General features: G+C 37.5%; 1 protein-coding gene across 6 annotated transcripts in view; it reads left to right on the top strand.

Annotated features, from left to right (window-relative positions):
- Positions 1–16,696, top strand: part of MBNL2 (muscleblind like splicing regulator 2) — a 153,338-nt gene that overhangs the window by 114,592 nt on the left and 22,050 nt on the right. For 3 of the 6 annotated variants that reach the window (XM_063103041.1, XM_063103040.1, XM_063103046.1), the window contains 2 exons: positions 3,985–4,038; positions 4,660–4,813. In XM_063103041.1, the coding sequence (XP_062959111.1) occupies positions 3,985–4,038; positions 4,660–4,813 (208 nt within the window). Of the gene's footprint in view, positions 1–3,984; positions 4,039–4,659; positions 4,814–13,314; positions 13,410–16,696 lie in introns of all 6 variants that reach the window. The other 3 variants (XM_063103043.1, XM_063103045.1, XM_063103044.1) reach the window with 3 other exon arrangements.

The following is a 16,696-nucleotide window of genomic DNA, read 5'->3' as shown; positions in this document are numbered from 1 at the left end:
TAGGGCTGAGCCCTGATTTTATCTGCCTGTTTCCTACAAGTACCAGTTTTAATGACTGTAATAAAATATGTACTTCAATCACTGAAAAAAATCTTTTTTTTTTCTTTTTTTGGTGGCTGATTGGCACGTGGATCCAAACCCTTGACCTTGGTGTTATAAGGTCACTAACCAACTGAGCTAATTGGCCAGCTCCAGTCATTGAAAAAACAATGCAGTTAGTATCCATCGATGGTAGATGACCAGGCTGAGGAGGGTGAGGGAGTAACAGCCACGCACACAGACAGGGCATGCCCCAGCCTCGCGTCTTGAAGTCAAAGCTGTGCTCTTATAGGTCCCCTTCCGCACAGTTTTGCAGTACACCCATCCAGACACACGAAGGTTATTGTGGTGGATGCCAGGAGAGTTAGTTACCATAGTTTCTTGGATTGCTACACCGTGCCCAAATTTAGAGTTCTGATAAGTCAGAGTATCTTGCAGTATCTTCGAAGACAACCCAAAGGAATGTAGTTTCAGAACAAAAGCCAGCTTCTTTCTGACAATGACATGAAAATTACTGAATCTGTCATGTCTTTTTAGTGGAAGTGAGAGGCTCATTTGAAACCAGCCTAGGTGCAGTTGGATAAAATCAAAGTATTCTTATTCTAGTAGCAGAATTACTCAGTACACTGAAGAAAACCCATTATTTAATTTCCTTATTTAAAAGGACAAATGGGAGGGATGATTGCAGTTAGAAGATATTAATATTCCACTCACCCAGCTTCCATATCTGAACCTAAAGCATTTCCGTAGTGCAACTTTTATTGTTGTCAAGGGGTTTCTCCCCTATTTTGATTAATTAAGTTCTGAAAAGAATTTAAAGCTTTGACTCCAGAAAAGGAAACATTTATTTCCTTTAGAGCCTTATTCTTTTACAATACCTCTTAAAACATAAGTATCACCCTCACCAGAATTTTGTAAATGTGAGAATAAGCCAGACAGAGCTTCTTTTTGGAAGTTTTAACACAAAGGGTGTCTGATCTTCATGCAAGCAGTCTTTGTTCACATATACCAAAATGGAAAAGGAAACAGAACAAGCTGCCATCAGCTAGATACGTTTCAATTGTTCAAGAAAATGTGCACAGGAACTTTGAATTCTATCCTGCTTGTCCATATCCTTTCATTCCACATTCAAGTGGCAACTCTGATTATTATTGTCAAGGCTTCCTGACCCCTCAGGTTTGGTCTTTGCTTGTAACACCTGGTGTGGGCCCTTGGTCTGCTCTCCTTGACCCGCAGGTGGATTGTTCCCCGATCCAGAAAAAGAAAAACCTGGCTGCACATAAGCCTTTCTCCTACTCACGCACCCTCTTACACAAAGCTGGAGGGACCAAGAGGGGAACAAGAAGGGGCACAGGGTCAGAAATGTTGGTAAGGCCAGCGAGAGTGAATGCAAACATCTGGCACATAGTAGGGGCTCAATTAAAAAGAACCTCTTTCTCTGCATTGGTGCTTGAGGAGGCTCCTGGGAAGCATTGGGCTCTGTGACCTCTAAGGTCTGTTCTAAGCCTGAAGATCTTTCAATGTGGGTAAATACAGGCCAGCAGTCATACAATATCGTCTAAAACAGAACATCTGTGTACTAAAAATCAGTATTATAACATGATTACTCATCCACACAGATTTTTAAAATATATCCTACATATACACTTCACAGTGTGGGGCGTACAAGATGTTAATATGCATGCTCTGCCTTCTAAGACCTTGATAAGAAGGTCGTCTTACTTGAAAAGAAGATATTTGCATCTAATAAACAACACTCACACTATGGAAAGGTAGAAAAACATACTGTCATGGTCCCGCTCACTTTAGAGTTCTTAGTTTCTTTACATTCCCAGATTATTCTAAATTCTGTGGAAATTGTTTCATTTAACTAAGATAGGAAAAAAGGAGAACATTAACCTTCCAGATGACTGTCCTAAGGAGAACTAGTTAATGTTTCTTATTCTACTTGGAGACTTCATTAAATGATGTTTCATTAAATCATACTTTTGTGCATAAATACCAGTCTTTGGAGACATAATCAATAGTAGATTCATTCTACTATTAGTAGACTAGTAGATTCATTCTATAAATCCTAAGGACTGAGAAAGTGAAGGGAAAAATTGAGTCCGGGCCATCCAGTTAATGTACTCAGTTGAATATTATGAGAATAGGGTATGTAGCTGTCTTCAGCTAATAAGGATTAACTTAAGCACAAAACCAAACCAAAACAAAACTCTGCATTACATAACAATGTACAACTGTGCAGGTATAAAAGATTTTAAACAAAAGTGGCATCATGGAAGTCACATGGTGTTGAACTTATATTAGAGGAAAGCATATCCAGCACACAGAAGCTTGCTTATTGCTGAGCTCATCATCTTTTTGTTTTGTTTTGTTTTAATTTTATGTTGTTTGATGGCCTCTATTAAAATCACGTTCCGAAACATTTTCTTCTCCATTGGCCATTCTCAATCTCTTCTCTACCTATAGCCTTTTCCACTTTATTTTCTTTCTTTTTCCCCCTCCATGCTTTTAATCCAGGATCATCAAATTTGTCACACCCTTTATTTGCCAAGGAAAATATCATTAATTGTTTCCCGTTTTAGGAGTTTAGTACTATCCTATTGCAAATGCCATAGCTCTACCTCAGAGCTTTAGAATATAACAGTTGTATTTATTGGACAAACCTTAGGGATTTACTTATTTTGCTACACATAGAAAAGGGGTATTTCATTTTTTATTTGCATTAGAGCTATTCCTTTGAGTTTCTTTCTTCTCGCAGAGTTCCATCATGGAATTTTTAGATTTTTGTTTTACAACAATTAACAGGAGTAGGAAAATTTTTCATTGTGGTCTAAATCAATCCATATTTGTGATTATTTCCGCTGTTTAAATGAAACTATCTTCCTAAAAATATGTTATAAGTTAAAGATATTATTTTACTTCTAATCTTTCAATCAGTTCTTTGCTATTTTTAGCTGTTGTACTTGTTCTAGCCAAGAGTTCCTCTTCTCATTAGCTGGGATGGTCACTGATTGTAGCTAAAAATACAAATAGAATTACTATATTAAAATTATTTTGACGCCTGAGGACACTAAATACCTTCTTAAAGGGTATTCTCTTAGTGTAATCCGGTAAGTTGTTGGAGATAAATTAAATTACAATTTCAAATGTAGTAGAAAAAAGAATGGATGATAAGTTAGCCATTAGAAATTGGATGATGGAATAAAAGTGGGAAATTCTGGAAATCACCTATTTAAATTCAAAACATATTAAGTTAGAAACCTTAGTCCACATTGCAAGAACCACACTAGCAGAGTGAAGAAAAAAATTGAGACAATTATGCCCACGATTCAGACAAAAAATAAAGATCCAAACCCAGTTTTGCCTAAATAATCTTGTGTTTGAATATTTTTTTGCCTGAATTTTTTGTCTCAGTTTGCCACTTCATTTTGTTAGGTTAGATTTGGATTAAAAATTATTTTCATGAAATTTTTCAACTTGGCTCTTATACTCGATATATTCATTATTTTATATTTGAAAACTAACTTATCAGAAGTTCTTCAATCGTATGGCCCTTCAAAGTTTTGCATTTTTTTCTGAAGCAATATAAGAAGTGCTTATGGTGTGTATGCAAGCTGCTGTTTTAATTAACTTTCCTGAATTTCAAACATCTATATTTTACTCTCTTATATGCTTTTAACTAAGGTATAGTAGATGCATTTTTGCTTCAATACTAATTTAAGGTGTAATATTCATTTCTTTAGAGAACATTTTTGTTGTTGTGCATGCCTAGTGTTTTGTACGTTGTATATTGCATTCAGAATATTTTTTTCCTTCTCACCTATCCACAATGCAATGCCGTTCCCATGATGCACCTCTGCTTGCTGTTTACCTGTATGTTAATTCGCTTGAATCCCATTGGCCCACTGCCATCATGTGCTCGCTGCCTGTTATTAAAAGACTCAGTCGACTGCCAAAGCAATGAAGCGACCTCTCGAAGCAACTGTAGACCTGGTACTTTGACCTTTCACCTTTCGCTTTGCATGTAGCTTTTCAGAGAACCATCTGAGATTTGTATTACTTGTAAAATATTGGTTGCAAACAATCGTTACTATTAATTTATGAAAAAAATTCAATAAGGTGTTTAGCCATCTCATTTTCATATGTAATCTGTGAAATAAATTAATCCTAACAAATTTTAATACCATTTCCAAAACAGTGAAGCAAATTTAAATTACTTCGCTCAGAAAATGTTCATTATAATTCTCATTAATCTTTAAAGAAATTGTCATTTAGTTAAAGAGTAGGTATTAATAATAACACAAATGCTTCTCCCCACCTTAGAATAGTTGAACTCATTTTAGAAGCTGAAGCCATTTTCTTGTTGTTGTTGCTTGATAGTTTTTCTTTTCCTTAGTTGAGATGCTACCGTTTTGGGTTACAGAAATCATGCTTTTGCTCTCAATAACAAATTCTCATGCATTCGACATTGCCGCTGTTTAAATTAAGGTGCATGGCACAGGCATCTCCTTAGCTGTCATTTTTAAAAAGAATGTCGTATTTGCTGATCTCTGTGGACACGGAAGGTGTGTTTGCTTTAAGTTAGACATCTCTTATCGAATTCTTCATTTCTAGGCCTTTCCTCCTGGTGCTCTTCATCCTTTACCAAAGAGACAAGCACTTGAGAAAAGCAACGGGGCCAGCACGGTGTTTAACCCCAGCGTCTTGCACTACCAGCAGGCTCTGACCAGCGCACAGTTGCAGCAACACACTGCGTTTATCCCAACAGGTGCGTGCCCTTACCGTCCCACGTCCTGTGTCCTCGTGCCCTTCCGGTCATGTGCTTTCTTCTCATTTCTTTAAGCTGTTTGGTGGCATCTAGTTGGCTTTTAAAGGTACGGTACAGCCTGAAATTCATGGTTGTCCTAGCTATCTAGATGTATTTACCTTGCTTTGAATGATAGCTAAAGACTGTCAGGATTCTAAAGCCAAATATTTGATAGAGTTAAGTGACAGATTTAAAACATGAGACACAGAGAGCAGCTAGGGCTTTTGGTTTCTAGTATTTACACAAGCCCTGTGAAATTGTTTATGTAAATAAGACCTTTTCTGTGTGACAATTGAAATTCGTTGTTAACTTTGAACGACCTAAAAATAGCAATTCCAGTAAATACTAACCTTTTTTTTCCTATTTCTATTCAGAGCACTAAAAAAAGAGGCTATTCAAATTAAAACAAACTTCTACTCATATTTTTATATCCATTCTATGTCTTTCTCCATCCTTCTCAACTTTCACCAAATTCACAAATATAGAGAGCTCTTATCTTTGGTTTCCAAGCCAATGCCTGATAATATTAGGCGCTACAATGCATTAACTCTATTATTACACTAAGATCTAGTATGTTAATCATGGAATCTTGTAGTTTAAAGGATTCTTAGTGATCTCTTCATCCAGGTGATTGTTTTACAGATGAGAAAACTGAGGCCCCCCCCAAATAAGAAGTGACTTTCCAAGGTGGCACAACTAATGACAATAAGACATAGAACCTAGTTTCCCTAGGACCAGTCCAATTTACATAATATTATACCACCCATCTAGCCTCCATATGTGGCTTCCATAGAGTTCTAAAAAATCAGATAAAAGTGAATTTTTTTAAAAGTGGCATTAAAAAACAGATTAAAATGAAGAAACAAAAATATAATGCATATCAGCCCTCCTGCATTTTTTCACCTACTTCCCTGACCACAGACACATACACACCATACAAAAACAAACACAGTCACCATAAATTGACTGTGGTTTTCACCTGTTAGATTGTGTTAGAAGCAAGGAGTGACTTAGGCCTTGGTGAAAGACCATCCCTTGAGTTCTTCATTTATAAGTCACACTTTTTCATTCCGTAACAGTGAGTTGAAGATAAATATAGATGAATAACAATTTTATCAAAAGAGCTTCTGGTGGGACTTTTCCAGCTTATTATCCATTTCCTTAAACCCCATAACATATCAGAAGGGAACTTCAGAGATAGCCGAACAAATATTTCTGCAATAGTCTGTGTTTGAAATCTACTCTTTGAAATGAATTAGCAACCTATGAACAACAATGTTTATTATAGTAAAAATATAAGTCATGTAAGCAAAAAGGGTTTTAGTGGTTATTTTTCTTATTTTAGTTTTGCACCTATCTTAAACTCATAGACCTGTAGAGGGAATCTCTAATTCAGTACTTATTACGGCTTCACTCTGGCCCTCTTACAACCTTAATTAGTATCATTCCAGTTCTGTTATAGCATAGCAGTATTTGTACTCATAATCCACTTGAAATGACATATTTGTAGAATAATTACTAGATGGTAAACTTACCTTAGGGTCCTGCGTGGTTTCTACAAATTCTCATTATAGACCTCTTGGCCACTAGGTATTTTAAGAGAAAAAAAAAAAAAAAATTAAGGAGGAATAAACTGAGGGAAAAACTATTAAAGGACGAGTCTGTTTCTGAAGAATGGGTGATATGCCATTACCATCTCCGGGGAATACCGATGAAACCCTGGAGCTAAGCCTTGAAAAAGACTGAAGCCCTCTGATGCACGCTAAACATTCCAATCAAATAACGACTGATTTGTTAAGTCACCGAAAGAATCCTCACTTTAAAGTATTTCACCTGGAAACCAACTGAATATGATCAAAGCAAGGATGAATAACATCCCTCCCTCAATGACCTGATTTTTGTTGATGAAAGGTATTATATGAAGGACCAATAGTCGGTTTTGGCTTCTGTGGTTGTGTACTTCCGCCCTCTGGTGGATTCCTCAGGAACGGCTCAAGTGTGTCTGGCAGCCCTAGATACAGTGGGCTTTGGAAGCCAGAGCGTGGGTCCTGGCCCATTTAATTCTGTGAATTAGAAGTACTTCCATCTGTTACATGATATAAATATCATAGTGGACAAACACGTGGATCTCGTGATCTGAAATGGTATTTCACCTTCTAAGAAATTTTCACGTGTCTTTTAAATGAGAAAGAAAATAATTGTATTGAAAGGAAATCAGCATAATCTTTCTTCCACTTAAGTCCGTAACAGAAATTTCAGTGTTTATTTTAGCTTGAGTTTTTATTTCAGGCTTTCTTTCTTGTAAACCACATTTCAATCTTATTTTAAAAATGAAAGTGATCGTGATCATTCATTGTTAATCATTGTTTTTAAAACTCTGCAAATCAAATAATGATGTTCAAAAATTATTTCTGTAACTTGGTAGATGGTGGGCCCATTATTTTTAAATGGAAAAATGTTTATTTTTCTATAACGTTTTACATAAACAATTATCATGAATATGAAACAAAAAGCATTTTATGTTTTTCTGCAGGTTGACCTTTATTGAAAGGTCATTCATAGTAAAGTTTTCGATGTGCTATTCAAATTCTCCTATTTACACAATATAAATTTGGATTTTAGGAATTCTGCCTGCTGGCTGTAAAGATATTAATATTAAATACTATGCAAAATATGGGATTCTTCTCCAAAACTATACTAAGATAATTATTGCCCTAGCACATTTGCAGTGGGTGGTATTTTTCCTTTTTTTCTTTTTTGATAAGGATTATTTTAACCAAGTAGTTATACTTTTTCTTCGCTATGTTAGGAAAGTGGCAAAACCACACATACTTACAAAAATAGCAGCATAATAATTCTTGGCATTTCTCTGACAGGTTTATTCTGAGTTACTGTAAGTGTTCTTACAGACATTATCTCATTATTCTTCAAGATGTTGCAGTTCTGTTAGTGGCAAGCATAGTTATTTGCATTTTGCAGGTGGAAAAACTGAGGCTGTGTCTACACTGCAAAGTGGAATATATAATTAATGGAATTATTCAGATAATTCTGGCTGACAGATACTAGACCTGAAAATATTTGCACAACTGAAGCATAAAACATTGGAGAAGGCTTTGTTCACAGAATCAGTGCCTCAGTGAAATGCTTCCATTGGTCAGAACAAAGGGGAACCACAAAATCCTTCCTGATGCATTTCGTTGTGTTGGAAGTACAGAGTGAGTAGAACAGGAGAAGTGCTAGCCCAACTACTGCCTAACGATGACAAACTATGCATGTTACGTAAGGTCATCACACAACTTGGTGAAAGATTTATCAGTGTTTAGTGGAAACTGCATCACTACAACAAAATGTATTTATTCCATTCAATTCAGCAAATATTTCTTGAACACGTAGTATGTTCTGGGTTCTGGAGCCAGTAACGAGAATACAATGGCATTCAGAACTAGGTGAAAGCAAACAGACCACAAAGCATTAAGCACTACCCGAGGGTATGAGCAAAGCCATCTGAGAGTGGAGGAGAGGGAGGCGATGTGTTCTGCCTCGGGCATGTGTAGCAGGTGGTGGTTACGGAGGACGTGGAGAAAAAAGACTTTCCAAAGTAGGAGCAGTTTGCTTAGGACTTTGAACAAGAAGTAATGTTTTGTCACTGGGGGGAAAGGATCCCAGTCAGGGGATGGGAAGAATGTATTTGAAGAATAGAAAGTTGTCCATGGTAGCCACAGTGTAAAGTACTTATAGGGTCTGTGTACAGAGCAGAGGGTAGGATTGGGGTAAAAAGGCAGAGATGCAGCTTGCAAAAAAGATTGGGACCAGAATCTGGCATTGAATGAGAGAGCCACACACATGGCAAAAGCTGTATGTTTCCAATATTCTCAGCACTATTAGGCCACATAGAGAGAGGAAGTCATCAGATTAATTTGGTTGAACATTTTAGCCACATCCAGGACTGAAGCCAAAGTGACATGACCGATATCAGCCCGGTGTGACTGCAGGAGCTGCTGTTGACTATTTACAACTCTGATGATATTCATATGCATGACACAGGAAAGACCCTGCAAAAAAGCCCCTCCACATTGGAATGCAAGAGAATAAAAGGGGATTTTTATATAGCTAATTTTGAATCCAGTATGGTTTACTTTTAAATGAACTCATTCACAAACTGGGCAATTTAATACATTTTAGGAGCAAATGGCTGCCGACACACCTCTTACTAATGGCTAAGAACATTCATTGAACAGTTGATCACCTAGTGTGTGCCCCGTAGACCTAGACAGACAGGCCCTCTGCCCTCGCAGAGCTTCCTGGAGAGGAGGAAAGATGGATGTTCAACAACCCCCCGATAAATATATAATTAAAACTTTGTATGAGTCCCATGAATGAAAGAATCAAGAGTTCAATGAGATTAAAAATAGAAAATGATTTAGATGGCATGGGGAGGTAAAAGAAAAATGGAACAGTTTTCTAAAGCCGTGGCAAGTGCCTTGACTCCTGGAAGATGAAAAGACTGGGACAAAGATTGTTCCAGGCACAGGGGAAGCTCAAAAACAGGACAATAGTGTGATGTGTTTGGTTCAACGAAATGAAAAGATTCATTTGAATCATTCACTAATCTGTCTGAATCATGGTGCCAGTGAAGAGAGGTACAGGGTGGCCTGGGGAGGTGGTCAGAGACTGGACCACAGGGGGCCTTTGTCCTAAGAGCAGTGAGAAGACACCTGCAGCATTTCCAGCAGAGGAGTGACCAGGCCTGCATTTGGAAAGGTTTACTCTGCCAGAAGAGTGGGGAATGGACTAAGGAGGGGACAAGAATGGAAGCAAGGAGACCAGCTGGGACGTTATTTCACAGCCAGGCCTAGAGATAATGGTGACCAGGACTTGAGAAGTGGCGGTAGTGATGGACAGACAGACCAGTGCAAGCTGCGGTTAGAAGCAGGACTGCTTTGGCTGTTGATGAGTTGGACCCGGGAATTTCACGAGGGGAAGTGGTGTCGGGCATAACCTTCAGTTCAGTTCAGGCTAGAGCTCTACTTAGATGGTGAGGTCCATCAGCTGCTTCCTGAGGTGGAGAAACAGATTACGTGAGAAGGACTGAACTGTGGACATGTTAAGCTTGAGGAACTTTTGAAACACCCAAGTAGAAAGGCCAGGTGAGCAGTTAGATGAAAGGACCTGGATTTAGCGAAGAGATCTGGGCTGGAAACACAAATGTGGAAGCCATGAGTTCATAGAGAGGCTTTAAATCTGTGGATTGAGTGATACATCAGAAAAAAGTATAGGGTAGAAGAAAAAGACCCATAACTGAGTCCTGAAAAACTTCAACACATAGAGATATAGAGTTCAGGGAAAGAAGAGAATTCAGCAACATACATAACAGGGAATTGCAGGAAAGAAAAAAAAAATGGCACAATGTGTGTCATCAAAAATTCAAAGGCAAGGAGTGGTTCTTTACAGAGGAAGTGGCCGAGTGCTAAACACTGCTGAGCTCAGGAACAGTTAGATGAAGATGGAAGAGTTCTTGGGGATCCCAACAATGTGGGAACTCCCAACAATATGGGAACTTTGGTGACTGACATTTGCAGTTTCAGTGGAGAGGTGAAAATGAAAGCCAGATTGGAGAGCATTGAGGAATAAATGGGGGCAAGAAAGTGAAAATGTGTGTGTAAATAACTTTCCATAAGTTTGATAAGGAAGATTTGAGAGAGAGGGCCAGAGACGATATGGTACCACGAAAGGGATTTTGAGGGGCGTGTGTGTGTGTGTGTGTGTGTGTGTGTGTGTGTGTGTGTGTGTGTGTGTGTGTGTGTTTTAAGTTAGATGTATTGGCACACGTTAGTTGAGGAATCCAGTAGTAGCCCAGTTAAATAGTCCCTTTTCGTGACTAGGAAGTCTTAGCCTGATCAAAATGTCTTCTCAGGTGTGAACAGATGAGCAGAGAGAACAAAGACCTGCAGATCTTAGATTCTTCATTTAATATCTCAGAAGGCAGTTCTGAAACCCGAAGTAGGCATGCCTACATTCGTTAAAAACTACTTCTCTGGAACCTACATGACCCCAAATTTTCAATTATCTAAATCCATGTCTACCTTGATTTTCACTCTAAGAAAGAGAAACAGAGCTTTCAATACAGTTTTTTTTCAGTCTTCCATGACAAATATTAGTATTTGTGATCAGAGTTTTCTGATACACCTACATTAACAAGACCACCACAGGTAAGGTAGTACTCCTAAGGAAGAGCTGAAATCCCTCCTCCCTACCTCCTCCCTAACCACTTAGACACAACTTTAGATTTACTAGGAGTTTTGCCAAAGGCCTCCCTCAGGGGTCACCTGTACAGCTGTGACAAAAATCCGTAGCCCTGTTTCTAACTCAGCCCCAGTTCTGCAGTCTTTCATCTACAATGTTTAGACCTTATTGCTAGGTATCACTCCTTTACAGCAGTGAATCTCATAGCAGAAAGTAGACCACATGCACATATGGGTCATTCCATCTGAAAACCTCAGTCTTCCTACGTTACTGGGATTTCAAGCAGTAATCTAAAATTCACCTGCCCTTGATTTGCAATCCTTTGATTTGGAGGACATGAAATCTTCATTACTGTTCTTATTTTTCATGTTGTTGTTAACCTGAAACGTTTTGCCATCAAACAAACAAGCCAACGTAATGCAACAAGATCAGCATAGTCTGGGGAGTATAAAACCTGACCTGGATTTAGGAACAAAGTTCTATTTCTGGCCTTACCCTTGACTCACACTATACATGACCTTGGTGGAGTTACTGTGCCTCAGATTTTTCATCTGTAAAATACCCACTTCCTACCTTGGAGGATTAACTTGATAATGTCTGTAAAATACTTTGAGGTCTTAGAGGAAGGACACTATGGCATTATCACATGTCATTCTTAATAGAATCATGTGGATGAATATGAATAGGAAGTGTGAAAAGTAGTCTAAGGAATGAGCTTGGAATAAAATTGGCTTAAAATAAGCCAGATATATTTGTGTCTGTACTGACAATGTGAATGGCCATGAAAGATCGTGTTAACTAACCCTACTTATTTCTGGTTGTGCTTCAGTCTCACTTTGAATGTTAACTCTAAACCGCTAACCTGTTTCTTTCCTTTATTCACTTTTTCCACCCACCATTGCATGACATCAGGGTCAGTTTTGTGCATGACACCCGCTACCAGTATTGGTAGGTTTCAACCTTTTTTGTCTTTTATATGATGTACAATACCTTCACTTGTTTGAAATTTATTTCAGAGATGGTAGAAATGCCTTAGGAGATAGTAGATCTGAAGGCTTATTTGGCTTTAGAGTTAACATATAGGTTTTTAAAAATGTACTTGTATGTTTAAGAAAATGATTATTTTCATGTGACCTCTTGTGCTATAACGATCACTACAGAAACATAAAACCACAAGTACGAGTCTGCTTTTTAATAATTTGTGTTTTGTTTCTCTTTATAGTTTATATGGTGTAGCATTAAAAAAAAAAAGCTTACTTTACTAGAGAGGCAGGCTAATTTCATCAATGTTTTAAAGTTTCATAGTGGTGTGCCTTTATCTCCTCTTTGCTGTGTGTTAGAGTTATCAGAGTTTCCCAGAAATATTTATTTTTAAAAAACTATAAATGGATGTATTTTGAAATCAAATGTCTGAGCTGCCTTGCTTGACAATCTTTTTTAGTTTTAAGCGTTGATTTATTTGTGATGATTTTTTTGTACTTCAGCATTCTCTTAGATGTTAAATTTTAGTAGTACATAGTTAGCCTCACACATTTTAATGCCTTGGTACAAAAGTCTGTCTTTAGGACATATGGATTAGTTCCACTTAGAATCAAGAAAAATAAACAGTGGCAAAATCTGTCTGGCTATTTCACAGTAACTGTGTTAGAATTTACATCAAGGCCATGATTTTTGCTCCACTGTTTATTAATCCAAATAAAACACAATCTACAGCAATTCCAGTTCATATAAGCAATCGCAAATTGAAAAAAAAAATCAATTTAACCACGATTAATTCCAAAGAACATCCTATCCCAAATTAGACCTACACATTGAGCCTTTGATGTTTTAGAATTCATGATTACAAATGGATATCATATATTCTTACTTTCTTGGACATTACCTTTCACATTTTTAGAAACAACCATTATTATATACACTATAGATCTATTGTTAGAAATAAAATGTTTATAAATACATCAACCAAAGTTATCTGCTTTGGCCTTTCTGGGAATCACTGATTATGTTTTAAAACTTCCTTTAATTGTACTTGTAATAAGCTATTTTCCCTTTTTTATTTCTCTCCCATGCTTCCTTGCTTTGCATTGTGATTGCATGCCATCTGCTGGTTTAACCCATGATGGCTTGCTGCTCTGATATTCACCATGCCAAAATACCACTTCTATTACCATAATGCTACACCCTCCTGTTCATTGCTCCCATGGTTCCCCTCCTGAAAGTACCCATGATGCACAGCGCTACGTCCGCCACTGTCTCTGCAGCAACAACTCCTGCAACAAGTGTCCCCTTCGCAGCAACAGCCACAGCCAATCAGGTTTGCTCCTTTTAAAGCTTTCTTTCACAAATCCCAAACTCTAAATGAGTGCTGATATTAAAAAAAAAAATTCTCGGTGAGAATTTTTTTTTCATGTTTATCCATCAAATTTTATTTTTTTTAATTAGTTTATAGCAAGCATTTATGGACAGGTTGCACTTATTTAGAGTTAACATTTACTGCAAATAATGATGTAGCTATGTTTTGTGTTGCACTGTTTGTTTTCGTACCTAATATTGTGTAATTAACCTGACAGGCTTAAATTCCTTTTAGTACAGCATTACCTATCCAGTGGTTTGTGAATTACCACATAAAACCTGTAGAAGCGCACCCATGGGTGCTTCAAAACTGGCTCTATTTTAATTTGGTTCATTCAGACCCTATCGCCTGTTGTGAAGAAAAAAAAAATTCTCCTCTTGGAAAGTCTCCCCTTTTTCCTAAGTGTCAAATCTGAGGTCTGAATAATTCTTATTGACATTTGACCTTGGTCATAGGTGCTGGTTCTCACTTTACAATCTGTTGATACTGAAGTAAGAGCCAAACCACACTGGAAGAAGAGTAACGGGCCACTGGGTTCACAAAGGCTGGATATAACTGATTAGGAATGTTTAACTCTGTTGGTTTAATGCATGTGCAAATAAGGCCATGGATGTGTTATTTCTTAGTGACAGCCAGTTGGGCTATTCCCTACTCTGTGGTCACAGCTGACCTTATCCCTGACCCTAGCCACCTGCCCTACAAACATGTGCTCCTGGTCCCAAGGAGGCGAGTGAGAGGATGAGTGAGCACAAACTCTCACCTCGCCTAGAAAAGCACCTTTTCACGCATGCCCTCCCTCCATAGAACAAGTTTAGTTTTGTGTTTTGGTTTTCGTTTTTAATAAAATCACCTGCATTAATAAAAGATAAGAAGAGTTATAGGAGTAGGCTTGAGGAAAGGGCCTAGCTCATAGGAGAAATTGGGGAAAATGGTGTCAGGACATACGTGGCAGATTCCAAACTGCATTGTGCAGGCAGGAAGGGCTGATTCACGCTTCTTTCCACATCCAAGTGCATACATGGCTCCAGTGCTGTAGGTTTCATCACTAGAAAGAGAGGTGCATGTGCACGGGAATGCAGGAATAAAAGTTAAATCCCGTTACAATTCCTGCTGTGCCCTCCGCGTTGTGATAGAGCGGTAGAGAGCGAGGCCGAGGCCAGATGGGCAGCAGAAAGGCAGAGAGAAAATGTGACCGTTCTTCAGCTCATCACTCCCCTTCTCCAAAATGCCAGCCTCTCCTCCGAAGAAAGCCAACTCAGCTTGCAAACAAACAGAACAGCAGATGTTACGTTCCTTAGCTGGAGAGACTGAAAAACAAACGATGGGATGGGAGGAGGGAGAGAAACTTGCTCTCTTTCCCTTATTGGGTTTGAAGCGCATCTTCTCACTGGCTCATTCTTAAAAGGGAACCTGAATACCTGGTCCTTTTAAGTCTAAGGCCTGCCTGTTGAACCACGTTTATGTGATTTTTGACCCAATTTTTGTTACAAAGTCCCTTCATAAAAAAACAAGTTTGAAGTATAATATAGTAGTACTTGTTACGGAGAAATTGTACCCATACCGTATGGTAAGTTGAGCATTTCTGACACTTAGAGATCTTTTCTAAGAACGGAAAGAAAGCCGAGATAAAGAAATCGTTTGGAGTTTCAGGATAAATTCCTTCATAAATGATAAATATTTGACCATGTGTCATGTATATTTTTCCAGCCTGGTGATTCTTTGGGTCTGTTTGGTAGAAAAAAATTTGAGAGACTGCACACGTATGTGTAGGTTTGTGTATGCTGCTAAGGAGGCAGGGGCAGGAAGCGTGGTATATTCAGAAGCTAAAATATATCTCTTTAAAGGAGGGTGTGATTGGTAAAGGAACTAACAAGCTTAACTTCAGTCTAATCCAAAGAAATGTAATTAAGTAGCTTCCAGAATCCTAGATTCTGTGTTTTACAGTTTATCATATACACCAGTTGCTGCTGGATTGTACGTAAATGACAAGGAAGAGAAATCCTGTAGTAGCTCTTGATGAAGCTCTCTTTGCACATGAAAACCAGAAAAAAATACATAATAGTAAATATAAATTTTCAAATATGATATTCTTTATGTATTTTCAACAAGTTTCAAAGAGTAAAGCTCTACAAAAGAACTTGGAAACTCTTTTAGCTCCCAGGAATAGGAAATTCAGAGATTGTTAATGACTGAAATAACAATTATCATCTTGTTAAGATTTCACCCTTTAAACTCAAATCAAATCATATCCATGTGAATTATGTAAGTCACTGAAACACAATCAATCTCCAGTTTCCTAATTTCTGAAAGGAAGACTAGAAGTAGGTGATTCTGAAGTCCCTTCCAGAGCTCTGATTTCCAGTGAACCCGCGGTTCCATGACTATTATGTCAGTGCCAAAGCATGAGGTTGTAAAGGTAAACACAATGGAGTGGAAAAAGGAGCGAACAGTTCCAGAGTTCAGAGAACGTTAAGCATCCTGTCTTCTTCTCCGTCATTGAGTGATCTGTTATTAACACAAAATGCAGTAGGGTTTTGACAGGTTTTCGGTTAATTTAATCAATTCAGGCTGTCAGCTCAAATATTTCAAATCTCATAGGTATTTGTAATTAGACTCAAGTCATTCATAGTATAAGGAAGATAGACTAAAACATCCCATGAGTTTCTCCAGTCCAGTGATCTTTACATGCTACCCCATGGTGAGCCCAGCTGAACAAACAGCAAATCTATAAATTCTATCCTTAGGATGAATCAAGGTGCCACCAGTGAAAGTTCTAACTGAACTCAGACTGGTAGTTTGAAATTAAATAAAGACAAAATCCAAACACATTTGAGAAATATAAAAATTTTTTTGGTTATCTCTGGGAGTAAATATGTAATCAAGAATACAATAAACAAATTTTCTAAGAACTATTTCCCATTTCAGTTAAGGTCTTTGGGCTTTAATATACAAGTTATATATAAAAATGATAATATTATTATTATTACAAACCACCTATTATGTACCAGGTATGATTCTAAATGGCCTCTCTCTCATATAATACATGACATAGTATATATGAGACCATTTAGAATCATACTTGTTACATAATAAGTGGTTTGTAATATAATATATGATATATTATACATTATGTCATACATTATATTCTATTATATATTATGTGAGAGAGGATAGATAGTTATAAATATCAATACTCACTTAACCTTATAATTTTATGAGATAGGTATAATGATCATCATTCCCATTTA

This window comes from Cynocephalus volans, chromosome 7 (genome assembly GCF_027409185.1).
Source record: "Cynocephalus volans isolate mCynVol1 chromosome 7, mCynVol1.pri, whole genome shotgun sequence".
In the NCBI taxonomy this organism is placed as follows: domain Eukaryota; kingdom Metazoa; phylum Chordata; class Mammalia; order Dermoptera; family Cynocephalidae; genus Cynocephalus; species Cynocephalus volans.
This window is presented reverse-complemented; position numbering and strand designations above follow the sequence as displayed.